The 26,075-nt window shown below is 39.0% G+C and overlaps 1 protein-coding gene across 5 annotated transcripts in view; it reads left to right on the top strand.

Moving 5' to 3' along the window:
• The first annotated feature begins 10,073 nt into the window (after positions 1 to 10,073).
• Positions 10,074 to 26,075, top strand: part of ATRX (ATRX chromatin remodeler) — a 336,264-nt gene continuing 320,262 nt past the window's right edge. For all 5 annotated transcript variants that reach the window (XM_041740565.1, XM_041740564.1, XM_041740562.1 and 2 more), the window contains exon 1: positions 10,074 to 10,315. In XM_041740565.1, the coding sequence (XP_041596499.1) occupies positions 10,296 to 10,315 (20 nt within the window). In that variant the 5' untranslated portion in view covers positions 10,074 to 10,295. The remainder of the gene's footprint in view (positions 10,316 to 26,075) is intronic.

Raw genomic sequence — 26,075 nt, 5'->3', positions numbered from 1 at the left:
CCCACGTTGGGCTTCCTGCATGTAGCCTGCTTCTCCCTCTGCTTGTGTCTCTGCCTCTCTCTCTCATGAATAAATAAAATCTTAAGAAAAGAAAGATTTGCAAGACATATACTGAAAAGTACAAAACTTTGTACTTTTATTGTGTGGGTAGCTGGTGCCAAAAACAGCAGAGCAGACTTTGTTCCCAAAACAATGTGTTTATCCATTTTGACCTGTCCCTTGGTTCCTGGAAGGAATGGCACAAGGGTCTTGCTTTAGTTTCACCTAATTCAGAAGTCTCTCAGAGCAGAAAACGAACAATGAACAGAGTGTTCCTTGAAAATATATTTTTAAAAGATTTTATTTATTTATCCATGAGAGACACATACAGAGAGAGAGAGGCAGAGACACAGGCAGGGGGAGAAGTAGGCTCCATGCAGGGAGCCTGACATGGGACTCCATCCCAGGTCTCCAGGATCATGCCGCAGGCTGAAGGCGGCACTAAACCACTGAGCCACCCGGGCTGCCCTGTTCCTTGAAAATATTGAAAGACAAATGAACAAGCACCTGCTGCCTGGGTCAAAACATTGCAGTTGTGACAAACAATAGATGCACCAAAAATCTGGGGAAGAAAAGCTGAGAAGCCACTTCCTTTGAGAAACAAAAGTTTTATATACCCCAAACAGGATACATACTCAGAAAAGATGTAAGAATTCTCTAAGCTTTCACCCTTGGCAGATATTTATGCTCAGTGTAAGCAGGAATTAAAGACTAAGGCAGAGTTGTAAACAGACTAAGTATGCTGCAGTGGCACAACTGGTTCATACACACTACTTACACATAAATAGTTTAGAAAGCTCACTAAGCAAAAACTGCAACCTATAATGCACGACAACAAACTGGGAAAGGAGGAGAATCTGGTTTCCAAAATTATCACATTATGATATTCAAAATATCCAGTTTTCAGTTGGAAAAAAATTATGAGACACATAAAGAAATAAGAAAGTATGGCCCATTCATAGGGAAAAAAAGAAATGAACAGAAATTATACTTCAGGAAACCTATATTGTACTTCCTGGAAAAAGACTAATTTTTTAAAGATTTTATTTATTCATTTGAGAGAGAGAGAGTGCACAAATGAGTAGTAGGGGCAGAGGAAGATAGAGAAGCAGACACCAGTCTGAGCAGGGAGCCTGATGCAGGGCTCAATTCCAGGCCCCTGGGACCATGACCTGAGCTGATGGCAGACACTTAAGCAACTGAGCCACCCAGGTGTCCCCTACAAAAAAGACTTTAAATAAGCTATTCAAATTATGGTCAGAGAGGAAAAGGAAACCATGTTCAAAGAACTAAAGAAAAGCAGGTGAGCAATGTCTTGCCAGACAGAGAATATCAATAAAGAGATAGGTCATAACAACAATAAAATGGTAATAATATGAGTATGGGATGATGTGTTAACTAACCTTTATTGTGGTAAACATTTCACAACGTATATCAAATCATCATGTATATCTTTTTTTAAAAGATTTTATTTATTTTTTTTAAGATTTTATTTATTTATTCATGATAGTCACACAGAGAGAGAGAGAGAGAGAGAGGCAGAGACACAGGCAGAGGGAGAAGCAGGCTCCATGCAGGGAGCCCGACGTGGGACTTGATCCCGGGTCTCCAGGATTGCGCCCTGGGCCAAAGGCAGGTGCCAAACCACTGCGCCACCCAGGGATCCCAGATTTTATTTATTTATTTATTTGACAGAAAGAAAGAGAGAACAAACAGGCATGGAGAGTGGCAGAGGGAGAGGGAAGAGCAGACTCCCTGCTGAGAACAGAGCCTGATGTGGAGCTCCATCTCAGGACCCTGGGACTGTGACCTGAACTGAAGGCAGTCACTTAACCAACTGAGTCACCCCAGTGCCCCTTATGTTGCATATCTTAAATGTATATGATGTTATATGCCAATCATGTCTCAATAAAGCTGGTAAAATAAAACACATTAGTCTTGGGGAAGAATAAAAAAATAGATATCAGAAAAAGGAACCAAATAGAAATCCTTGAGCTGAAAGATACAGTAATAGAAATGATTTAGTACCTCAAAAACACATTTGGGCAGGCAGAAGAAATAGTAATCAGGAAGATAAGTCAAATGATACTCTACATAGAAAACCCAAAAGCCTCCACCCCAAGATTGCTAGAACTCATACAGCAATTTGGTAGCGTGGCAGGATACAAAATCAATGCCCAGAAATCAGTGGCATTTCTATACACTAACAATGAGACTGAAGAAAAAGAAATTACGGAGTCAATCCCACTGACAATTGCACCCAGAAGCATAAGATACCCAGGAATAAACCTAACCAAAGAGGTAAAGGATCTATACCCTAAAAGCTACAGAACACTTCTGAAAGAAATTGAGGAAGACACAAAGAGATAGAAAAATATTCCATGCTCATGGATTGGCAGAATTAATATTGTGAAAATGTCAATGTTACCCAGGGCAATTTACACGTTTAATGCAATCCCTATCAAAATACCATGGACTTTCTTCAGAGAGTTATAACGAATTATTTTAAGATTTGTGTGGAATCAGAAAAGACCCCGAATAGCCAGGGGAATTTTAAAAAAGAAAACCATAGCTGGGGGCATCACAATGCCAGATTGCAGGTTGTACTACAAAGCTGTGGTCATCAAGACAGTGTGGTACTGGCACAAAAACAGACACATAGATCAATGGAACAGAATAGAGAACCCAGAAGTGGACCCTGAACTTTATGGTCAACTAATATTCGATAAAGGAGGAAAGACTATCCAGTGGAAAAAAGACAGTCTCTTCAATAAATGGTGCTGGGAAAATTGGACATCCACATGCAGAAGAATGAAACTAGACCACTCTCTTGCACCATACACAAAGATAAAACTCAAAATGGATGAAAGATCTAAATGTGAGACAAGATTCCATCAAACTCCTAGAGGAGAACACAGGCAACACCCTTTTTGAACTTGGCCACAGTAACTTCTTGCAAGATACATCCACGAAGGCAAAAGAAACAAAAGCAAAAATGAACTATTGGGACCTCATCAAGATAAGAAGCTTTTGCACAGCAAAGGATACAGTCAACAAAACTAAAAGACAACCTACAGAATGGGAGAAGATATTTGCAAATGACCTATCAGATAAAGGGCTAGTTTCCAAGATCTATAAAGAACTTATGAAACTCAACACCAAAGAAACAAACAATCCAATCATGAAATGGGCAAAAGACTTAAAGAGAAATCTCACAGAGGAAGACATAGACATGGCCAACACGCACATGAGAAAATGCTCTGCATCACTTGCCATCAGGGAAATACAAATCAAAACCACAATGAGATACCACCTCACACCAGTGAGAATGGGGAAAATTAACAAGGCAGGAAACCACAAATGTTGGAGAGGATGCGGAGAAAAGGGAACCCTCTTACACTGTTGGTGGGAATGTGAACTGGTGCAGCCACTCTGGAAAACTGTGTGGAGGTTCCTCAAAGAGTTAAAAATAGACCTTCCCTACGACCCAGCAATTGCACTGTTGGGGATTTACCCCAAAGATACAGATGCAATGAAACGCCGGGACACCTGCACCCCGATGTTTCTAGCAGCAATGTCCACAATAGCCAAACTGTGGAAGGAGCCTCGTTGTCCATCGAAAGATGAATGGATAAAGAAGATGTGGTTTATGTATACAATGGAATATTACTCAGCCATTAGACGACAAATACCCACCATTTGCTTCAACGTGGATGGAACTGGAGGGTATTATGCTGAGTGAATTAAGTCAATCGGAGAAGGACAAACAGTGCATGTTCTCATTCATTTGGGGAATATAAATAATAGTGAAAGGGAATATAAGGGAAGGGAGAAGAAATGTGTGGGAAATATCAGAAAGGGAGACAGAACATAAAGACTCCTAACTCTGGGAAACGAACTAGGGGTGGTGGAAGGGGAGGAGGGCGGGGGGTGGGGGTGAATGTGTGACAGGTACTGAGGGGGGCACTTGACGGGATGAGCACTGGGTGTTATTCTGTATGTTGGTAAATTGAACACCTATAAAAAATAAATTTATTATAAAAAAAGGAAGATAAGTCAATTACAACTATCCAGCTGGAGACACACAAAGAAAAAAAGAATAAAGAAAATTAGCAGAATGTAAGAGACATGTGTGACAGAATCAAGCATACCAATATACACATAATAAGAGTCCCAGCAAAAGAGCAGAGAGAGAATAGGCAGAAAGAATATATATATATATATATATATATATATATATATATATATATACTGAAAATGTACCAAATTTGATGGTAGACGTGAATCCACACATTTAAGAAGTAAAATAACACAAAGAAATCCATACCAAGGGATGCCTGGGTGGCTCAGTAGTTGAGTATCTCTGCCTTTGGCTCAGGGCGTGATCCTGCAGTCCTGGGATAAAAGTCCCGCATCCGGCCCCCAGCAGGTAGCTTGCTTCTCCCTCTGCCTCTGTCTTTGCCCCTCTTTGTGTCTTTCACAAATAAATAAAATCTTTAAAAGAAAGAAATCCATACCAAGATAGGCAGACATGTGGAGAATAATGAAAGTACCAAGAGAAAACTGATTTGACACTTAAAAGAGGTCCTCAGTAAGATTAGCAGGCAATTTTTCACTAAAAACTAAGGTCGAAAAGCCCTAGGATGATTGATATATATATATATATATATATATATATATTACCGAATTAAAAAGAATATGGGGATGCCTGGGGTGGCTCAGCGGTTGAGCGTCTGCCTTTGGCTCAGGTTGTGATCTTGGGGTCCTGGGATTAAGTCTCACATCGGGGGCCTTACTGGGAGCCTGCTTCTCCCTCTTCCTGTGTCTCTGTGTCTCTTATGAATAAATAAATGAAATCTTTTTTAAAAAGAAAGAAAATATGAACCAAGAATGTTAGATTTGATAGGTAAAACAATCCTTTGAAAATGAAGGAAAAAATAAGACTTTTGCAGATAAACAAAAACACAGAGAATTTGCCTTTAGTAGATCTGCCCAACAAGAAATACTAAATCAAGGTGCGGGCACAGCGGGGTAGGGCTGCCTGTTCTGCAGGACGCATAGGCCCCCACCGTGAGGCCCGCCCTCCGGAGACCGCGGGGGGAGGGGTCTCTGTTCTGCACAGCTCGTGGAACAGTGGGCCTGAGTCCGCGCTTGTGCGCGTTCCTGGCCCCTCCACCCGTCTGCTTGGAGGTGCACCTGTGCTGCCTCATGGAGGGGAGACTGTCCACCTGTCGGCCCCCCAGCTCCGTGCCAAATGGCTTCCCCGGGGTCGGTAGGGCCATGTTCCACACCGCATAGCTTCCACAGTAGCAGGTCAGGTACCTTTGAGCTTGAGGGAAGTTGGGCTGGGCAACCAAGCTACTGGCAGGTGCGACCATGAAACAGGGAGGCCTCCAGGAGGAAACCCGCCGCTCAAAATCAGTTACCGACCCCGACAGGGAAGGATATGGGGCTTACTTGGGTAACTCAGCCCGTTAAGAAGCCGTCCTCACCCTGGACTCTGGTTCAAAAAAACTTTCGACTTTCTCTCGACTTTCTCCATGAAATAAAATTTCTTTCCTTTGTTAGTTGGGCTTGCTTATGGTTTTGCCATTGCTTGCATGTCCTGTATTGCAATTCTGGTATTCCCAAATAAACCAGTTTTTGCCAGTGGGGGAAAAAAAGAAAGAAAAAATAAAAAAAAAAAGACATACTAAAGGAAGATCTTTATTTTTTTTTTAAATTTTTTATTTATGATAGTCACAGAGAGAGAGAGAGACAGAGACACAGGCAGAGGGAGAAGCAGGCTCCATGCACAGGGAGCCTGATGTGGGATTCGATCCCGGGTCTCCAGTATCGCGCCCTGGGCCAAAGGCAGGCGCCAAACCGCTGCGCCACCCAGGGATCCCCCCCCTTTTTTTTTTATTTTTATTTAAAGATCTTTAGATTGAAATTAAATTACACTAGAGAGTATCTCAAAACCATATGAAGAATTCAAGATCACTAGTAAATGTAACTACATGGATAAATATAAAAACCAGCATTATTGCATTTTTTAAAAGATTTTATTTATTTATTCATAGAGACAGAGAGAGAGAGAGAGAGAGAGAGAGAGAGAAGGAGAGAAAGAGACAGGCAGAGGGAGAAGCAGGCTCCACGCAGGGAACCCGACGTGGGACTCCATCTCGGGGCTCCAGGATCACACCCCGGGCTGCAGACGGCGCCAAACCGCTGCACCACTGGGGCTGCCCAGTATTATTGTGTTTTTTGTTCACAACTCCTCTTTATTTTCCCATAGATTTTTTCTTTTTTTTTAATTTTTATTTATTTATGATAGTCACAGAGAGAGAGAGAGAGAGAGGCAGAGACACAGGCAGAGGGAGAAGCAGGCTCCATGCACCGGGAGCCCGACGTGGGACTCGATCCCGGGTCTCCAGAATCGCGCCCTGGGCCAAAGGCAGGCGCCAAACCGCTGCGCCATCCAGGGACCCCTATTTTCCCATAGATTTAAATAATAATCATAAAGCAATAATTATAAATGTATGTTAAAAGTATGCAATGCATAAATCTGTATTTGATAACAATATAGGAGAGGATTAAAAGTATTAAAAGCACAAGGATGGAGCTGTATAGAATCACTATTTACTATTGAAGTTAAGTTGGCATTAATTCACACTATAGTGTTGCAAGTTTAAGGTATTTATTGTAGTTCTCAGGATAACCATTAAGAAAATAATGTAAAAATATACAGAAAAGGAAATGAGAAGGGAATCAAAATGATATAGTCCAAAAAAATCAAACACAAAACTGAGTAGTAATGGAGTACATGACAAAGAAAGTATATATGACACATAGAAAATAAATAGCAAAATAGCAGAAGTAAATTCTTCCTTATCATTAATTATTTAAATATAAATGTATTGATTTCTCCACTTAGAAGGCTGAAAATAGCAAAGTGGGTTTTAAAAAGCTCATAATCCAACTATAGGCTGTCTACAAGAGACACACTGTAAATTCAAAGACACAAATAAATCAAGAACAAAAGGATAGATAGAAAAAATTATTCCATGCAAATAGAAAGCTGGGATTGTTGTACTAAGACCTGAATTTAAGTCAAAAATTATTACAAGTGACAAAAAAGACATTGTGTACTTATAAAGTATATATTGATAGAATTGAAGGAAGAAGCAGGCAGTTCTACAATAATGGTTGGAAACTTCAATATTTCATTCTCAATGATTAATAAAACAAGAGGAATCCCTGGGTGGCTCAGCGGTTTGGCGCCTGCCTTTGGTCCAGGGCCTGATCCTGGCGTCCCGGGATCGAGTCCTGTGTCGGGCTCCCTGCATGGAGCCTGCTTCTCTCTCTGCCTCTCTCTCTCTCATGAATAAATAAATAAAATCTTTAAAATTTTTTATTTATTTATGATAGTCACACACACAGAGAGAGAGGCAGAGACATAGAGGGAGAAGCAGACTCCATGCACCGGGAGCCTGATGTGGGATTCGATCCCGGGTCTCCAGGATCGCGCCCTGGTCCAAAGGCAGGCGCTAAACCGCTGCACCACCCAGGGATCCCTAAATAAAATCTTTAAAAGAAAAAAATTAATAAAACAATAAGGAAGATCTCTAAGGAAATAGAGGGCTTGAACAACATTATAAACCAACTACAATGACAGACTTATACAGAACACTCCACCCAACAATATCTTCTCTGACTACAATGGGACAAAGCCAGAAATCAATAAAAGAAGGAAAATTGGAAAATTCATAAGTATGTGGAAATTAAACAGCATAATCTAATTAAACAATTGATGGGTCAAAGAAGAAAACACAAGGGAAGTTAGAAAATTATATGAGATAAACGAAAACAAGAACATAACATGCAAAAACATGGGATATAGGGAAAGTATTGCTCAGAGGGAAAGTTGTATCTGTAAATGCCTAAATTAAAAAGAAGAAAGAACTCAAATCAATAACCTAATTTTACAACTTAAGTAACTAGAAAATAGGAAATTATAGGTATAAAATAACCTAAATAATATAGAAAATATATAGAAGTAATACTAAAGATTAGATTAGAAGGAAGATACACAAAATAGAGAATAGAAAAAAAAAGAATACAGAAATAGAAAAAAGAAAACAGATGTTGTTTTTTTGAGAAGGTCAACATAAATCACAAATGTTTAGTTGCACTAAGAAAATTAAATTGCTAATATTAGAAATGAAACTGAGGATATTACTACTAACATCACAAAAATTAAAAGGATTATAATGGGATATTATGAATCATTGTATGCCATAAATTACATAATCTAAATTAAATGGACAAATTTCTGAAAACAAACACACTACCAAGGCAGCCTTGAAAAGAAATAGAAAATCTAGGAGTGTATGGGTGGTGCAGTCCTTTAAGCATCCAACTCTTTTTTTTTTTTTTTAAGCATCCAACTCTTGATTTCTGTTTTAGGTCAGGATCTCAGGGTCCTGAGATCAAGCCTCACATCAGGCTTTATGCTCAGCATGGTGTCTGCTTAAGATTCTCTCTCCCTCTCCTTCTGACCCTCCCCCCCAAGTGTGTGCACGCTCTCTCTGTCTCTCTCTCAAATAAACAAATAAATCTTATAAAAAAGAAAATCTGAACATATCTTATAAAAAGTAAGATCGACTCAGTAATCAAAAACCTTCTCCCCGAACCCTCTAGAACTGATAGTTTCACTGAATTCTATAAACATTTAATGAAGAATTATCACCAATCCCTCTCACAACCTTCCCAAAAATAGAAGAGGAGGAAACACCTTCTAACTTATTTTATGAGGTTACCATCACCCTGATAACACACTCAGACAAAGATAACACAAAAAAGAAAACTACAATTAACAATACTCTTTGGGGGCACCTCGGTGGCTCAGTGGTTGAGCGCCTGCCCAAGGTGTGATCCTAGGATTCAGGATGGGTCCCAGGATGGGCTCCCTGCATGGAGCCTGCTTCTCCCTCTGCCTGTGTCTCTGCCTCTCTCTCTCTCTGTGTCTCTCATGAATAAATAAATAAAATCTTCTAAAAAATTTTGCCTGTGTCTATCAGATTGTCAAAATTTTCCATTGAAAAAAGGCTATTTGCGATTTTAGTGGAAAGCAGTAACTCTTTCACCTAAATACAATGGGAGCATTTTCAAATTTCAAGAAAATTAAATGAACTAAACCATATATGTCAGAATAAATTTGGAAATAAAATTAGAAACTATTCAATTTTAGAGAACTAATTTGTGACTTGCAGACATTAGTAGTGGACAATTAAATTAGAGAACATGAAAACTGGAAAGGCTTTTTAGAGATCATTCAGCCAAACCTCTGTAATGAGAAAATAGACCTTGATTGGTTGGTTTGTAAGCTAAACTTTACGTCAGATTCGGAAAATGATCGTGTGTGTTTCAGTTGGCAGTTTCGATTTTATTCAGTATTGGAAGAACTGCATGAAGATTTCAAGTTGGTTTTATATATATTTTTGTAAGCATGCTGGCTAGAAAAGTAAAGAACTTGATCATAATCTAGAACATAGAAAAGAAAATATATAGGATGGTCATACAGATTAGTGTTTAAGAATGTGGTTTCTGGTCTGAATCTTGGCTCTACTACTGTGAGACTTTGTGTTTTGGTTTCCTCATCTGGAAAATGTAGTTAACAAGGGTCTGTGTGCCTCAAAGAGAATAGGGATTACATGAGATAATCCGGATAAAGGATTAGCATAGTGCTGGGTATATACTACACTCTCAGTAAATGTAAATTGCTGTTATTGTTTCGTCATTATGTCAAAGAAAAGCGAATGGATCAAAAAGCATTTTCAGAATAAAGTCAAAATACGTCACTAGCACTTTCAGGTCATTGGGATTGAATCGGAGCCCCTGTGAAAAGGTGGAGGGGATCAAATGACGTAGACCGCCTTAGCAACAGGCCCCCAAAGAAGGTGAATTTCAGTAGCCAATAAGAGTCTGAGCTGTGGAAGAGGTAGCCAATGGGTAACGGAAAGAAGAAGAGGGAGGACGCGCCAATTCTTCTGCCTGAGCCTCGGCCCAACAAAATGGCGGCGGCGGCAGCGTCGCTTTGTTTCCGCGGCTCCTGCGGCGGGGGCAGTGGTAGCGGCCTTTGAGCTGTGGGGAGGATCCAGCACCAGCTATAGTGACGACTAAGAGTCCATTGCATTTCTGTTGTAACCCAGGGCCGGAGAGCGCAAAGCGGCGCTCCTACGGTCGTTGAAGCTACAAGGCGTTGAAGTGAAAACATGACTGCTGAGCCCATGAGGTAAAATACAACCCCGTCTCACGGGTCCTAGCGGTCCGGGCCTACGCGCTTTCTGAGTAGTGTGTTTGGGAAAGCTTTGGCTTGGTGAGTTAGGCTTGTGTATTGCTTTAGCGGAAAGACATCGTTTTCTCTTTTAGGAGAGAAGGGTTTCGGAGTTTCGGCGGTAGGCTCTAACCCGGGGTGGGGGTGGGGGGGGGGCGCGGCCTGGGGTGTTGGGCTCTTCCTTCAACCTCCCGGAACCGGTGAAGCTTAGTTGCCCTCGTGTAGTTTATTCTTTGGTGCCTGTGGAATTGAGACCCGTAAGTCGGAGGCGGATTTGGTATCCCGGTCGTTCTTCCTAATCTTTAGGCCTGGAAACTGCGTTGGGAAGGAGAGAAGGTTGGGGGGGGGGTAGAGGGGGAGGGGCGGGAGGGAGGATGTGAGATTCTGGGACGACTTAGTGGCGTTTGGATAGCAGGAGAAGGGAAATACCTCAGCTTTGCGGATTTTTTTTTTTCTGCAGCCCCTGGGGACAAGCTCTTTTTTTGGGTTGAACAAGTGGGTCTCGCTAGCTTTTCACGTTCCTTCTCTACTACCGATCCTAAAGAGTATCCTTGGATTTATCTCTAGGCAAGGCGGTACTATGCAGGGTATACCCCAGTATACTTTTTGTGAAGTCCAATGTTAATGGGTTACCACCCATTAAGATCTCAAAATGTTTCTCAGATGTTTCTCCACTTTCTGGGCAAATTTCTAGCAAAAGTAATTAGACCCTACTTTTAAAAAATTTATTCCGTTAGGAATGAGGAGCAGGTTAATGTGGGTCGATGGGAAGATTTATTGCAAGGGAAGCTGTGCCTGTCTGGCAGGCCTCTTACCAATCAAGCACGTTTATTAGGTTGAGGTGGTTTTTCTCTTGCGCTTCTGATTTGCCTCTTTATAGTGTCTAAAAATATAAGTTGTTAATATGAAATGTGTACTACTTTTACACAGGTGGCTGGCTGGCTTGCTTTTCAGGCTGTTTGACATCTGACTTTTCATCCCTTGTGAATTAAGTAATTTTTCTGCTCAGAAACGTATCCTTGGCGCCTAGTGGCAAAATAAAGAAAACTACAGGGATCATGGGTCAGAATTGCATTGGTAGTTGGCAGAATTTGCCTTTGAGTAAGTATTGTGACAGTTTAAGCTTTTAGTGCACTTTACCTAGCATGTAGAATTTGGGTATGAGCCTGTGACACTTACGCCTATTTTTCTACTAATAGGCAGAGATAGAAGATATTTTCCTTCCCCTGAAGAGAAAATATACTTTAGTTCTTAGGTTCTAGGTCCCTAGCTGTGTAAAGATTCTAGTCTTTGGTTTCTGAATTTATGTTAATTGGTCCAACTACAGTAAATCTTTATTTATAGGGTTTTGGGTACTAAGAAGTAGCCAGTACAACTTGTTGGCTGGGTGTTAGGTGCTCAAGTTTGTTTACGTGAAAGATGTACCTTACAGTTAAATTTAACCTCTAGATTTTACTGAAAGTCTCAGGAAAAGGAGACTTCATTCATTTTATGCCAGGAACAGTTTTTTTTTTTTTAATTGGTCTTGAGGGATCCCTGGGTGGCGCAGCGGTTTGGCGCCTGCCTTTGGCCCAGGGCGCGATCCTGGAGACCCGGGATCCAATCCCACGTCGGGCTCCCGGTGCATGGAGCCTGCTTCTCCCTCTGCCTATGTCTCTGCCTCTCTCTCTGTCTCTCTGTGACTATCATAAATAAATAAAAATTAAAAAAAAATTAAAAAAAAATAAAAAATAAATTGGTCTTGAAGAGTGCGTGCTGTTGACCTTCACCTGTATAATCCTAATTCTCAAAACAACCCTATCAGTTAGGTACTTAAGGTGTTTCTCATTTTAAAGCTGAGGAGTAAACTGAGGCATAGAGAGATCAAAGAACTTGACTAAAGCCATATGGCTTGTAACTCGTGGAGCTAGAATTGAACCTAGTCTTGACTCTAGAATTTATGTTCTTTTTTTTTTTTAAAGATTTTATTTTTTATTTATTCATGAGAGAGACAGAGCGAGAGAGAGAGAGGCAGAGACACAGGCAGAGGGAGAAGCAGGCCCCATGCAGGGAGCCCGATGTGGGACTCATCCAGGGTCTCCAGGATCACACCCGGGCCTGCAGGCGGCACTAAACCGCTGCGCCACCAGGGCTGCCCTAGAATTTATGTTCTTAACCACAAGGCATTAATGCCCCCTTGAGCTTCCATGACTAATGTGATTATGATCATTTTAATTTAGCCCAAGTATTACACAATGGAAGAACTTCATGTTAGCTGCTATTGTGGTTATTTGTTGTAGGTCTTAGAGTTTGTAGCTGTTAAAATATTTTGCATTGTATGTATAGATGAGATAACGAGAATAACTGAAACCTTAATTACAGTAGAGTCATAAACTGCATGAAAAACCCCTGTAAAGGATCACATATATAAATGTGAATTTAAAAATGTATGATGCTCCCTGATTATTTACTGTGAAAGAGCTCCAAGTGGGTGTTCAGAACTGTCTCAGGCTGAGGTGTCCTTCATCCCAAGTCATAATCATAGTCAAAGGATAATATGACAGGTAGTGAGTTGAACCCACAATACTAAATCACTCTTGATTCTCTCCTAATGTGAGATAGAAATAATAAGAGCAATTCTATACATTGTCATTAATTTTATTTTGCACAGTAGTTCAGATTTTTTCTGTATCAGAATTTTTGTTGAGCACTTAAAAATAGGAGCAAAGACTTGTTCTGATTTTTACTAGTGTTCCTAAAAAAAGAAATTTTCTATGATTCTGTGGTCAAAAAATAGCCAAAAGGCAAAAAGAGAAGGAAATAAACTGATGACCTGGCTAAACATACGCTGAAAAATCAGTGGCTCAGTCTTTAAAAGGTTTTATTATTTATTTGTTTTTAAAGAGTTATGTATTTTATTTTTTTTAAAGATTTTATTTATTTATTCATGAGATAGAGGCAGAGACATAGGTAGAAGGAGAAGCAGGCTCCATGCAGGGAGCCCGATGTGGGACTTGATCCTAGGACCCTGGGATCATGCCCTGAGCCGAAGGCAGATGCTCAACTGCTGAGCCACCCAGGTGTCCCTGTGTATTTTATTTTAAATAAGATTGGCTTATGTCTTGAAATATTTGTCATTATGAAAGATGAGCTTATTATTGACAGATAAACTTCATTTTTGTATAAAGGTCAGAGATTTGAGGGGACTTGACATTCTTTTTTTATGATTTTATTTGAGATAGAGCACACAAGCGTGAGGGTGGCAGAGGGAGAGGGAGAAGCAGATTCCCCACTAAGCAGGGAGCCCAATGCAGACTTCATCCCAGGACCTCAGGATAGTTACCTGAGCCAAAGGCAGACACTTAACTGACTAAGCCACCCAGGCATCCCAGGACTTGTCATTCTAATCCTTATGGCAGCTGATTATTTGAAAGGCTGAAAGCAGTATAACTTGTAATTGGCCTTAAATTTTATTTATTTATCTATTTATTCATTTATTTATTTATTTATAAATATTTTTATTTATTCATTCATTCATTCATGAAAGAGAGAGAGAGAGAGAGAGAGAGAGAGAGGCTGAGACACAGGCAGAGAGAGAAGCAGGCTCCCTGCAGGGAGCCCAACATGGGACTCGATCCTGGGTCTCCAGGACCCTGGGCCAAAGGCAGCGCCAATCCGCTGAGCCACCCATGCTGCCCCTATTTTATTTTTTAATTAATTTATTCATTTTTAAGTAAAGTCTGTGCCCAATGTGGGGCTTGAACTCACAACCCTGAGATAAAGAGTCACATGTTCCACCAACCGAGCCAGTCAGGCACCCCAAAGGCTTAAATTTTATTTTATTTTATTTTATTTTATTTTATTTTATTTTATTTTATTTTATTTTATTATTTTTTATAGGCTTAAATTTTATTTTATTTTATTTTTTTATTATTTTTTTTTTTTAGGCTTAAATTTTAAAAGGCAGAAGTTATCTAAATGGAGAGATGCTGGGAAAATGTTTTAGAAAATATCTGTTAGGTTAGTAATTCACAATCTTTTCATACTAACCTAATTGTGAACTTTTGAAAATTGTTATCTGTGAAATATTTGCATTCCTACTAAGTGGAAAGTATTAAAGCCAGGCTGTGGAGGGGGAGTACATGCAGTTTTTATAAAGGGTTTTGAAAGCATTTAAATACCAGTTGTTTGGTTATGTGGCTGATTGGGTGAAAAGAAAGATGTTTGTGACTTTAATTTTGATCATGCCAATTCTCATTATTGGCAACCTTTGGTATTAGTTGACCATAAGCTTTCAGTTATATAATGTATTTCTAGAGAGATTAATGTAGTACTTACAGGAATTTCTGTGTAGAAGCAGGTGTATGAAATAATTTTTTGTGCAAGAAATTGTGTGTATTTATGTGTCTGTTTCACTTTTGGAGTCTGAATAAATTTATGGATTGTATCAGACAGTTCTTGGGTTTACATGAAGTCCTTTGCTCCAGAACTTGAATGTTCTCTTGAACATTGGCAAAAACAGTTCAAATGATTTAAGCCATTGGAAAATGATGTTTAGATCTTCTTTTAGGAATGTTGAATATAGTAGGACAGTAAAAGGAGCATTTAAGATTTCTCTGTACCTGTATGCTAACGTTTATCTTATGATTGGCTTGATAGCTGACATGGAAGATATTTATTTTCCATTTCTCCATGTGTAAAATGGGAGTAAGTTTGATATTGATAAAGCTTGCAGTTGTAGAGGAAGGAGGAACATGGTTATAACAGTGGTTCCTAAAAGGCAATAATCTAAAGCTCTTTGTGGTCTTTGCTAATTTTTAACTGTTTTAAGAGTGTAAAGAAGTCCTGAGATTAAAAGTTTGAGAACTACTCGTGTAGAGGAATGAACACTGAACTCTGAGCCCAACCTAGGTTTTCTAGGTATAGCTCTGTTGCTTAACTGATGGTAGAACCTTGGACAAATTTACCCTTTCCAGGCTTCAGCTTTGTCATTTACACAATGAACCTGTACTAGATGTTCTATAAGGTTATTTAAAAAAAATGGGGGCACCTGGCTGGCTCAGTCAGTAGAGCCCATCAGTCTTGATCTCAGGGTTGTGAGTTTGAGCCCCATGTTGGGCATGGAATTTAAAAAAAATAAAAAGTAGTCTGCTTATGTGAATGTTGATCACTTTTTATTTTACTTTGGGAGGTAGGAAGAAGGGTATTGATGAAGGGAAGTTTCTTTAGCCACATACGCATTTTTTTTTTTTGTCTTAAAATTTCCATCGTAAGGATACAGGCGTTTCGTTGCTGATATATTCTGTCATAGTATCATGTTCAAATATTTGTGCAAATACTGGAAACAAAACAGTTTTTGCTGAGAAGTTTGTTAATAATTGTGGCTCAGAATATGTTCTATTTTGTTTTTGTTTTTTTTTAAGACTTTATTTTTTTTTATTTTTTAATTTTTATTTATTTATGATAGGAACACAGTGAGAGAGAGAGAGGCAGAGACACAGGCAGAGGGAGAAGCAGGCTCCATGCACCGGGAGCCTGATGTGGGATTCGATCCCGGATCTCCAGGATCGCGCCCTGGGCCAAAGGCAGGCGCCAAACCACTGCGCCACCCAGGGATCCCTATTTTGAAATATTATATCCAGTATATTATATTCCTGCCCTTTTTCTTTTCTTTTTAAAGATTTCATTTATTTATTCATGAGAGACACAGAGGGAGAGGCACAGAGGGAGAAGCAGGCTCCCCATCGGGAGCCTGATACGGAACTCCATCCAGGACCCCGGGATCATGACCTGAGCTGAAGGGAGACGCTCAACCACTGAGCCACTCAGGAGCCCTTGCCCCTTTTTGTTTAAAGATTTATTTACTTATTTTAGAGAGCATGGGGGAGGAGGGACAGAGTGAGAGGGAGGGAGTCTCAGGTGGAGCTTGTGGGGCTTGATCTCACAATCCTGAGATCACAGCCTGAGCTGAAACCAAGAGTTGGATGCTCAACTGGCTGTACCATCCAGGCACCTACTACTGAAAAGACCTTTATTCTGGCCAATTGTGCTTTTTGCCCTGGGAAAAGATTCTTTGAATTGTGCGCTATAGCCACTATTTTCAGATCCTGTGTCTTGAGACTTTGTCTTCTTTCAGGTTTTTTTTAAGATTTTAATTTATTTATTCATGAGAGGCAGAGGCATAGGCAGAGGCATAGGCAGAGGGAGAAGCAGGCTCCATGCGGGGAGCCCGATGCAAACTTGATCCCGGGACTCTAGGATCACGTCCTGGGCTGAAGGCAGGCCCTAAACCGCTGAGCCACCCAAGCGTCTGTGTCTTTCAGTTTTGGCTTGAAGTAGCCACTCTTGGTATCTATAGTCCAGCTTTCTTGTTAACTGTTCTGTACAATATTTGCTTAAGAAATTATTGGAATGGCAGTGATGTTCATGTATTTATATTCTATACTTAATATTTTGGGAAAATGTGTTATTAGTTGATCAAACACTTGAGTATCAACTAGGGGGCCAGCACTGTGCTAGGGTATGCAAAGTTTAATAGGAAAATTCCCACCTTCTTTTTTTTATCCTTTTTTTTATTTTAATTTTTTTTTAAATTTAAAAAATAAAATAACGATAGTCACACAGAGAGAGAGAGAGAGAGAGAGAGAGAGAGAGAGAGGCAGGCAGAGACACAGGCAGAGGGAGAAGCAGGCTCCATGCACCGGGAGCCCGACGTGGGATTTGATCCCGGGTCTCCAGGATCGCGCCCTGGGCCAAAGGCAGGCGCCAAACCCCAGCGCCACCCAGGGATCCCAAATTCCCACCTTCTTATGGCATTCTTAAATCTAGAGGGAGACACTAGGTAAATAAGCAGGTAAAAAAACAGTGCTAAAGTGGAAGTATATTGATTTTACTGGGTATCAGATATGAAAGAAAGCCTAATTTTGGGGATGTCTAGGAAAGTTTTACAGAGGATTTTGGATCTTGAAGATGGAGTTAGCAGGGAAGGGTTGGCTGTTTTGAAAAAGAGCTGCCCAGGGAGAGGGATTAGTATGGCTGAAGATTAGTCTTATTTTCCATATAGCAGAGGAAATTAGACATGTACACAAATAATTTTGAAGCAGAATATAAAGTGATAAATGATATAGTAGGTAAAAACTAAATTCAGAGTAGGAGGATATTTCTGATGGAGTCCAGGGAGGGCTTTATAGAGAAAGTATTTGAATCTGGCCCTTGTAGGATGGGTTTTGACAAAGAATCCTGGGGGAGATTCTAGATGTGAGATAGAGCAGCTTGAGCAAAGGATTGTTGTATATATTAGTGTTTTCTCTTTGGAAGCAGGTCAACTTAAAATTTTTAACTCAATTCCTGGGCAAATATTGTGTAATTATTGTGCAATTAGTATATTTTTCCCCAGCTTTATTGATATATAATTGGCATACAAAATTATGTAAGCTTAAGGTGTACAATATGATTATTTGATACATGTGTATATTTTGAAATGTTTACCACAATAAGGTTAGTTAACACATTCCTTACCTCATAACCATTTTTTTGTTTTTATGGTGAGAATATTTAAAATCTACTCTCTAGCAACTTTCAAGTATGTAATACAGTATAGTTAACTATAGTCATCGTGCTATACATTAGATGTCCAGAACTTAAACATCTTCTGGTTCAACTTTGTGGTTTGATGATCTTATAAAAGCCACATGTGCCCTTTGTAAATGAGCCTGATAATTTCATTTTAGAAGAACTGTCAAAAGTATTTTCCACTTTTTAAAAAATTTCATTTATTTATTCATGAGAGACACACAGAGGCAGAGACATAGGCACAGGGAGAAGCAGGCTCCCAGGAGGAAGCCCAATGCAAGACTTGATCCCAGGATCCTGGGATCATGACCTGAGCCAAAGGCAGACACACAACTACTGAGCCACCCAGGTGCTCCTATTTTCCACTTTTCTTAAAGCTTATGTAGAATTTAATGCACAGATTTTGATAGACTATGATTGTTTGAAGTCTATCCTTATTTGTCTTATTTTGGTCATTTGATGTGGTCAGTTGACTTTTGGAAAATAATTGATTATAAATAAAAAATAATTTATTTTCATGTAATACTAGATTTATTATTTTGCTTATTTGAATTATATTATTTTTGGTTTATTTATTTTTTTTTTAAATTTTTATTTATTTATGATAGTCACACAGAGAGAGAGAGGGGCAGAGATACAGGCAGAGGGAGAAGCAGGCTCCATGCACCGGGAGCCTGACATGGGATTCGATCCTGGGTCTCCAGGATCGCGCCCTGGGCCAAAGGCAGGCGCCAAACCGCTGCGCCACCCAGGGATCCCTTATTTTTGGTTTATATGATAGCATTCCAAACATAGTTCTACCATAATGTTTGTTTTGAAAATGCATCTTTGTTCCAACAAGATTGATACATTGGGGAACAACTTGAGCATAAGACAAATTTTGTATTTTCTTATGCAGGATTTTGCTTGCAGGGCCAGGGATCAGCCAATTATGACCATCAACCAGTGGCCTGTTTTTGTAAATAAAATTCTGTTGGAACACACCCAAGCCCATTTATTTATATTGTCTGTGGCTGCTTTTGTACCACAATCTCAGAGTTGGATAGTTGCAACAAAGACCTCTGGGCCCACAGAGCCTAAAATATTTACTATCTGGTCCTTTATAGAAAGTTTTCCCTAGGTGAATGCAGGAAACTATACCCAGCTGAACTGAACTGCATTAAATATATGCATATACATGCACACAACTCACACCTCAAACATCTGTTGGCTAGCTCAGTGCACCCCTTGTGTTATAAGCCACTCCTATCCACATCTTTTGTTACAGTTTTCCACCCGATTTCAGATAACCCTCCTTCCATCATTTCACAATAATTCATGAGCTGCAGTCCTTATGATGTACTTCCACAAGCAAACCAGGTCTTTTTCAAGGTAAAGTGCTATATTTATTGTTGTTTGTGTATTTCTTAATCTCCTCATGTGTAAACTGTGTAAAATTGTGCTGTCATTTTTGTTAGGTTTCTATCTTTTTAAAAATTGTGTCACTGGGGACGCCTGGGTGGCTCAGCGGTTTAGCGTCTGCCTTTGGCTCAGGGCAGGATCTTGGGATCCGGGATTGAGTCCTGCATTGGGCTCCCTGTGAGGAGCCTGCTTTTCCCTCTGCCTATGTCTCTACCTCTTTCTCTGTGTATCTCTCATGAATAAATAAATAAAATCTTAAAAAAAATTGTATCACTGATGAAGTTTTTTGAGTGTTGTGCTTCTAACCCCATTTTCCCTGTGAATCCTATGGCATTTATTGCACAATTTTGCATAACCTGGTGATTTTTAGGAACTCGTGGTATGTGATTTCAGAACTGACTGTAACTGTCATCCTGCAAAAAGAACTAATTCATTCACCAAATATTTCTTGGGCTGTGTGAAAATTTTTTTTTTTTTTTGGCTGTGTGAAGTCGAAATGAGTCAGAGGACACAAAGCACTTAGATTAGTGTCTGGGACATACTGATTACTCAAATATTAGTTATTACTGATTACTATTGTCATGTGCCAAGAACTGTTCTCAAAGTACTGCTTAGATGAAGAAGACAAATTAAAGCCTTGTCCCCATGGAGCTTATATTATACTTCAAAAAAATTTGTATTAATATACATTTTGGTTAGTAAATTAGTCCTATTCCCATAAAAATACATTTGGTATTTTTTAAAAAAGATTTTATTTATTCATGAGAGACACAGAGAGAGAGAGAGAGGCAGAGACATAGGCAGAGGGAGAAGCAGGCTCCATGCAGGGAGCCTGATATGGGACTCTATCCTGGGACTCTAGGATCATGCCCTGAGCCGAAGGCAGACGCTCAACTGCTGAGCCACCCAGGTGTCCCCAAAGACATTTACTTAAAACAACTTTCTACTCAATGTCTCATTGATCTCATGCAATATTTTATTGAATGATTTTTAAAAATGTTTTTAATAACTGTAACCTCAGGAGATGAATCTGATCTACCTTCAAGGAGATAATCATCTTCTTCTTATATATTTCAAAATAAAAAGTTAAAAAGTATAAATTCAGACTTAATTTGCAAAAATGATACGCAGATTCTCATAGGCCGTTCACCCAGATTCAGCAAATAGTAATTTTTTACATTTGATTTATCATTATGTCTATATTATTATTATTATTACTTTTAAGATTTCATTTATTTATTCGTGAGATGCACAGAGAGAGAGGAAGAGACATATAGGTAGAGGGAGAAGCAGGCTCACCGTAGGGAGCCCAGTGTGGGACTTGATCCCAGGACCAGGATCACGCCCTGGGCCAAAGGCAGATGCTCAACCACTGAGCCACCTAGGCGTCCCTTTCTATATTATTTTTGAGTCATTTGAGATTAAATTGCAGACATGCTCCTTTACCCCTGAATACATATTTATTTATTTATTTATTTATTCATTCGTTCATTCATTCATTCATTTATTATTTTTTTGAATACTTTAATACAGTATGTATTTCCCAAAATAGAAATATTCTCTTACATAGCCTCAGTATAGTTAGCAAAATTAGAAATTAATATTGATACATTTCATTTTTTTAAAAATATTTTTTTAAAAAGATTTTATTTGAGAAAGAGAGAGAGCAAGCACATGTGCACACTAGTGGGGGAAAGGGGCAGAGGGAGAGGGAGAAGCAGCCTCCCTGCTGAGCAGGGAGACCAATGCAGGGCTTGATTCCAGGACCCCGAGATCATGATCTGAGCTGAAGGCAGCTGTTTAACTGACTAAGCTACCCAGGTTCCCTAAGATTTTATTTTTAAGCAATCTCTATATCCAACTTGGGGCTTTAATTCAGTAACCCTTTAATCAAAACTCACATACTCCACAGACTAAGCCAGGGACCTCCATACAATACTGTTTCTAATCTACAGACATTACTTATATTTTGCCAGTTGCTTCATAATGTCCTTTCTAGAGAAAGACAAAAATTTCTTTTATTCTTACCCAGCATCTAATTCTGGAGCATGCATTGCAATTCATTGTCATGTCTCTTTTCTTTGGAGCACTGCGCCTTGTTTTTTTTTCCCCCCCTTACATATTTTTGAAGAACATAAGGTAGTTAATTTGGGTTTGTCTGATATTTCCTTGTAGTCATGTATTTTGCTAGAAATACTATGAAGTGATGTTGTGTCTTTCTCCGCACATTTTATCAGGAGGCATACAATATCTTTGCTTTTACTATATTTTAAAATGTATTTTCTTTTAATATGATTATCAATCAGCTCATTCTCTGTCATTTAACTTAGATATTTGAAGCTAGGTTTGGTTAATTTGTATAGAATTGGAGAGAATTTGCCCACCTCTTACTGTTTTTTTTTTTTTTTTTGCTTTTCCCTTTTTCCACCATCTTCATACAGCCCCAAAATTCAAAACTACAAAACACCCTATTTATGAATTTTCATTGTGTATTCTGTGTCTGCTAAAAATAGAGAATCAAGGGTGAATGTTTCATATTAAAGTGACCGCACTTGTTACTTGTTAAGTATATGAAATAATACATTTCTTTCAAAGGCTGACTATATCAGTACATCCAATACAGCTTATTGAATATCTCAACTTAGACACTGAGGAGAAGATATTGGAGGGTACTACATGACTTCAGGGTTGCTTTGTGTTTTTTTTTTTTCAGGGTTATATTTTTAATGCTCAGCAAATCGCCACTCTTTTCTTTTAAGGAATGCCTGAGCAGACATTATCTTCATTTTAATAAACATTTATTATTTCTCTGTACAAGGCAATTTGTTATTCCCACATGGGAAAATGATGAACCCAGACCAAATTCCTTCTTTGAAGAGCTTATACTACAGTAGAGAGTACTCTGAATTTTATTTTTTTTTAAAGATTTTATTTATTTATTCATGAGAGACACAGAGAGAGAGGCAGAGACACAGGCAGAGGGAGAAGCAGGCTCATGCAGGGAAACTGACATGGGACTGGATCCTGGGTCTCCAAGATCACGCCCTGGGCTGAAGGCAGCGCTAAACCACTGAGCCACCCGGGCTGCCCCGTATTGAGTTTTAAACAAGGAACTATAAGCAGAATGTATTGATTACTATAAGAGAAGTAAAAGAAAATTCAGTAGAAGAGGGGAAAGGGAACCTTCTTTGAACTGAGTTGTGGTATGATTGGAAAGTCATGTGTGAATTATTTTGCAGAGAGCTTTGGAATGCTGTGCCTAGGCGTTTCATACTTTATGAACATGGGAAGCATGAGTGACATATTTTGAATATTTTGAGCATGGAGTGACATCTGAGTCTACTCAAGTATGTCAATTATTTTTTTAAGGATGTCAATTTTGGAAAATACTAAGATAGAGCATTTATTTATTTATTTATTTATTTATTTATTTATTCATTATTTATGTAGTCCTTTAGACAAGGAATATATTTAGGAGAATATAGACGTACATATGTTTAACTCCCATACCACCTAAAAGTATAGTAGCAGATGCTAAGTACCAACAGAGTGCTATTGATATATGGTATAAGAACACAGTAGTTTAGTATTTGAATCAGGTAGAATGAACTTGGGTAAAAGAAGGAATTTCAAGGCAGGAAAGGATGACTTTTGGGAACTTCTTCCTTCTTCCCCATTCCAATAGATATTAAAAAAATTAAATGACTTGTGTTCCTAAATATTGCCACCCGCTTACTAGTGTATTCCATGATGTCTCTGACATCTGAATTCTAAGCAATAACCTGATTATTCTGGATGGGAGCTAGGGTTACCTGCCTAACTTGAAGGATGAATTGTGGAAATAGGTGCTGTTTTCTGTCTCTAAAATCTAAATGTCTTACAGAACATAAAGACTCCTAACTCGGGGAAATGAACTAGGGGTGGTGGAAGGGGAGGAGGGCGGGTGTTGGAGGGGAATGGGTGACGGGCACTGAGGTGGACACTTGACGGGATGAGCACTGGGTGTTTTTCTGTATGTTGGTAAATTGAACACCAATAAAAGTTAATTAAAAAAAATAAATAAAATCTAAATGTCTTAAAATTGTATTTTTTTTCTGCAGAGAAAGAGAACCACTGTTTTCACCTAAAGACCCTTTTCTTTCTTTCTTTTTTTTTTTAAAGACCCTTTTCTTATAACTCCTTATAACAGGAATAAAATTTTGCTTTGCTTTCTTGATGTTGCCAGATTCTTTGCCTCTTGCTTTTTTTTTTTTTTAAAGATTTATTTATTTATTCATTCAGAGAGAGCGAGAGAGAGGCAGAGACACAGGCAGAGGGAGAAGCAGGCTCCATGCAGGAATCCCGAGGTGGGACTCTATCCCAGGTCCCCAGGACCACACCCCGGGCTGCAGGCAGCGCTAAACTGCTGTGCCACCGGGGCTGCCCACCTCTTGCTTTTTGAACAGTGCCTTTGGGGAAGGATGGGTTGTGGTATATGGTTGGAATGAACTGTATTTATTAAAGCAGAAATCAGTGTATGAGGTAAGATGAAACATTTCTCGAAGGGTTTAATTTTTTTATTTTTTAAAAATTTTTAAAGATTTATTTATTCATAGACAGACACACACACACACACACACACACACACACACATATACACAGAGGCAGAGACACAGGCAGAGGGAGAAGCAGGCTCCATGCAGGGAGCCCGATGTGGGACTCGATCCCGGGTCTCCAGGATCACACCCCAGGCTGCAGGCGGCACCGAACCGTTGCGCCACCGGGGCTGTCCTGTTGAAGGGTTTAGTAATTAGACCTTACATGAACATGGTGGCCTTTATTGCAATTTAATTTTTATTTATTATTATTTTTTTCTTTTTTTCTTTTTTCTTTTTTTAAATTTTTATTTATTTATGATAGTCACAGAGAGAGAGAGAGGCAGAGACACAGGCAGAGGGAGAAGCAGGCTCCACGCACCGGGAGCCCGACGTGGGACCTGATCCCGGGTCCCCAGGATCGAGCCCCGGGCCAAAGGCAGGCGCCAAACCGCTGCGCCACCCAGGGATCCCTTAATTTTTATTTAGAATATTACATAGAGACCACTATTTAAACATAATAAGGCAAAATACTGACCTTATTCAAATATTGCTGCTTTATTACAAAATATAATTTATCTCCATTAGAGCATGTATACTTCTATATATATAATATAATATATAATATAATTAATAATATAATTATATAATATAATATATAATATAATTATATATATAATAGAAGTATACATGCTCTAATGGAGATATATATATATATATACTATATATATATATACATATACATATTTAGATTTTATTTCTTTATTTATGAGAGACACAGAGAAAGATGGGGCAGAGACAGGCAGAGGGAGAAGCAGGCTCTTTCCAGGGAGTCTGATGTGGGACTTGATCCCAGGACCCTGGATCATGACTTGAGCCAAAGGCAGATGCTCAAGTACTGTGCCACCCAGGTGCCTCTTTACTTTTATATTTAAAAAAAAAAAAAAAGACTGGAATGTTCTTAGTCCTCCATTGTGTCTTTTTTTTCTTTTCAATTTTTAATTTAAATTCTAGTTAACATAAAGTGTAATAATTGCTTTCAGGAAGTCTTCATTGTTTCTTTTTTTAAAAGATTTTATTTATATATTTGAGAAAGAGACAGAGAAGGAGTAGGGGCAGGGACAGAGGAAGAGGGAGAGGCAGACTCCCTGCTGAGCAGGGGGTCTGATGTGGTGCTTGATCCCAGGACCCTGAGATCATGACTTGAACCAAAGTCAGATGCTTAACTGACTGAGCCACCCAGGTGCCCCCTTCTTTGTTTCTTAAATGTTTTGGAAAGGTTGACATTTTTTTTTTTTAGGTTGACATTTTTATACAAATTCTGAATAGTGTTTATTTGCCCAAGTAGGTACTCTTGTTACTGAGCCTAATAAAACCAGAAAAATTTAGATTCTGCCCTTAAGTGCATTTATTTATTTATTTATTTATTTATTTATTTATTTATATTATTTTAAAAAATATTTTATTTATCCACGAGAGAGAGAGAGAGAGAGAGAGAGAGAGAGAGAGAGGCCAAGACACAGGCAGAGGGAGAAGGAGATTCCATGCAGGGAGCCCGACTCAGGACTTGATCTCGGGTCTCCAGGATCACACCCTAGGCCAAAGGCGGCGCTAAACCCCTGAGCCACCTGGGCTGCCCCCTTAAGTACTTTTAGACTAAAAATAACACGAAGATAATTAATAAATCACAGAAATATATTTTTCTGGCAACAAATATGGCAAATATGGAGTTAGCTTACACTTGCATGCCTATGAACTCTTAAAACAGATTTTAGAGATTTTTCTTATGCGCACAGGGAGAATGGTAATGGACAAATATTACTGTTTCCGACCTTGTTATTTGTATATCTTTTTTTTAGTTAAGATAAAATACAAAATCTAGTATCTTAACCACTTGAAAGTGTACAATTCAGGGGCATTAAGCGCATTAAATATATTCACCATCATTGCTCTCTGATTTTGGAACATTTTTCCTTTACCCCAAAAAGAATCCCTGTATCTCCCAATATTCTGCATCATCTGTCCAACTCTAGAACTTTTTTGTCATCTCAAACTGAAACTCAACCTGTTAAAGAGTAACTTTCCATTCCCCTCTCCCCTATGTCCCTGGTAACTACCATTTCACTTTCTGTCTCTAATTTTAACTATCTTAGATATTTCTTTTTTTTAAAGATTTTATTTATTTATTCATG

The sequence above is a fragment of the Vulpes lagopus genome, chromosome X (genome assembly GCF_018345385.1).
Source record: "Vulpes lagopus strain Blue_001 chromosome X, ASM1834538v1, whole genome shotgun sequence".
In the NCBI taxonomy this organism is placed as follows: Eukaryota; Metazoa; Chordata; class Mammalia; order Carnivora; family Canidae; genus Vulpes; species Vulpes lagopus.
The sequence above is the reverse complement of the archived record's forward strand: the minus strand, read 5'-3'. Positions and strand labels throughout refer to the sequence as shown.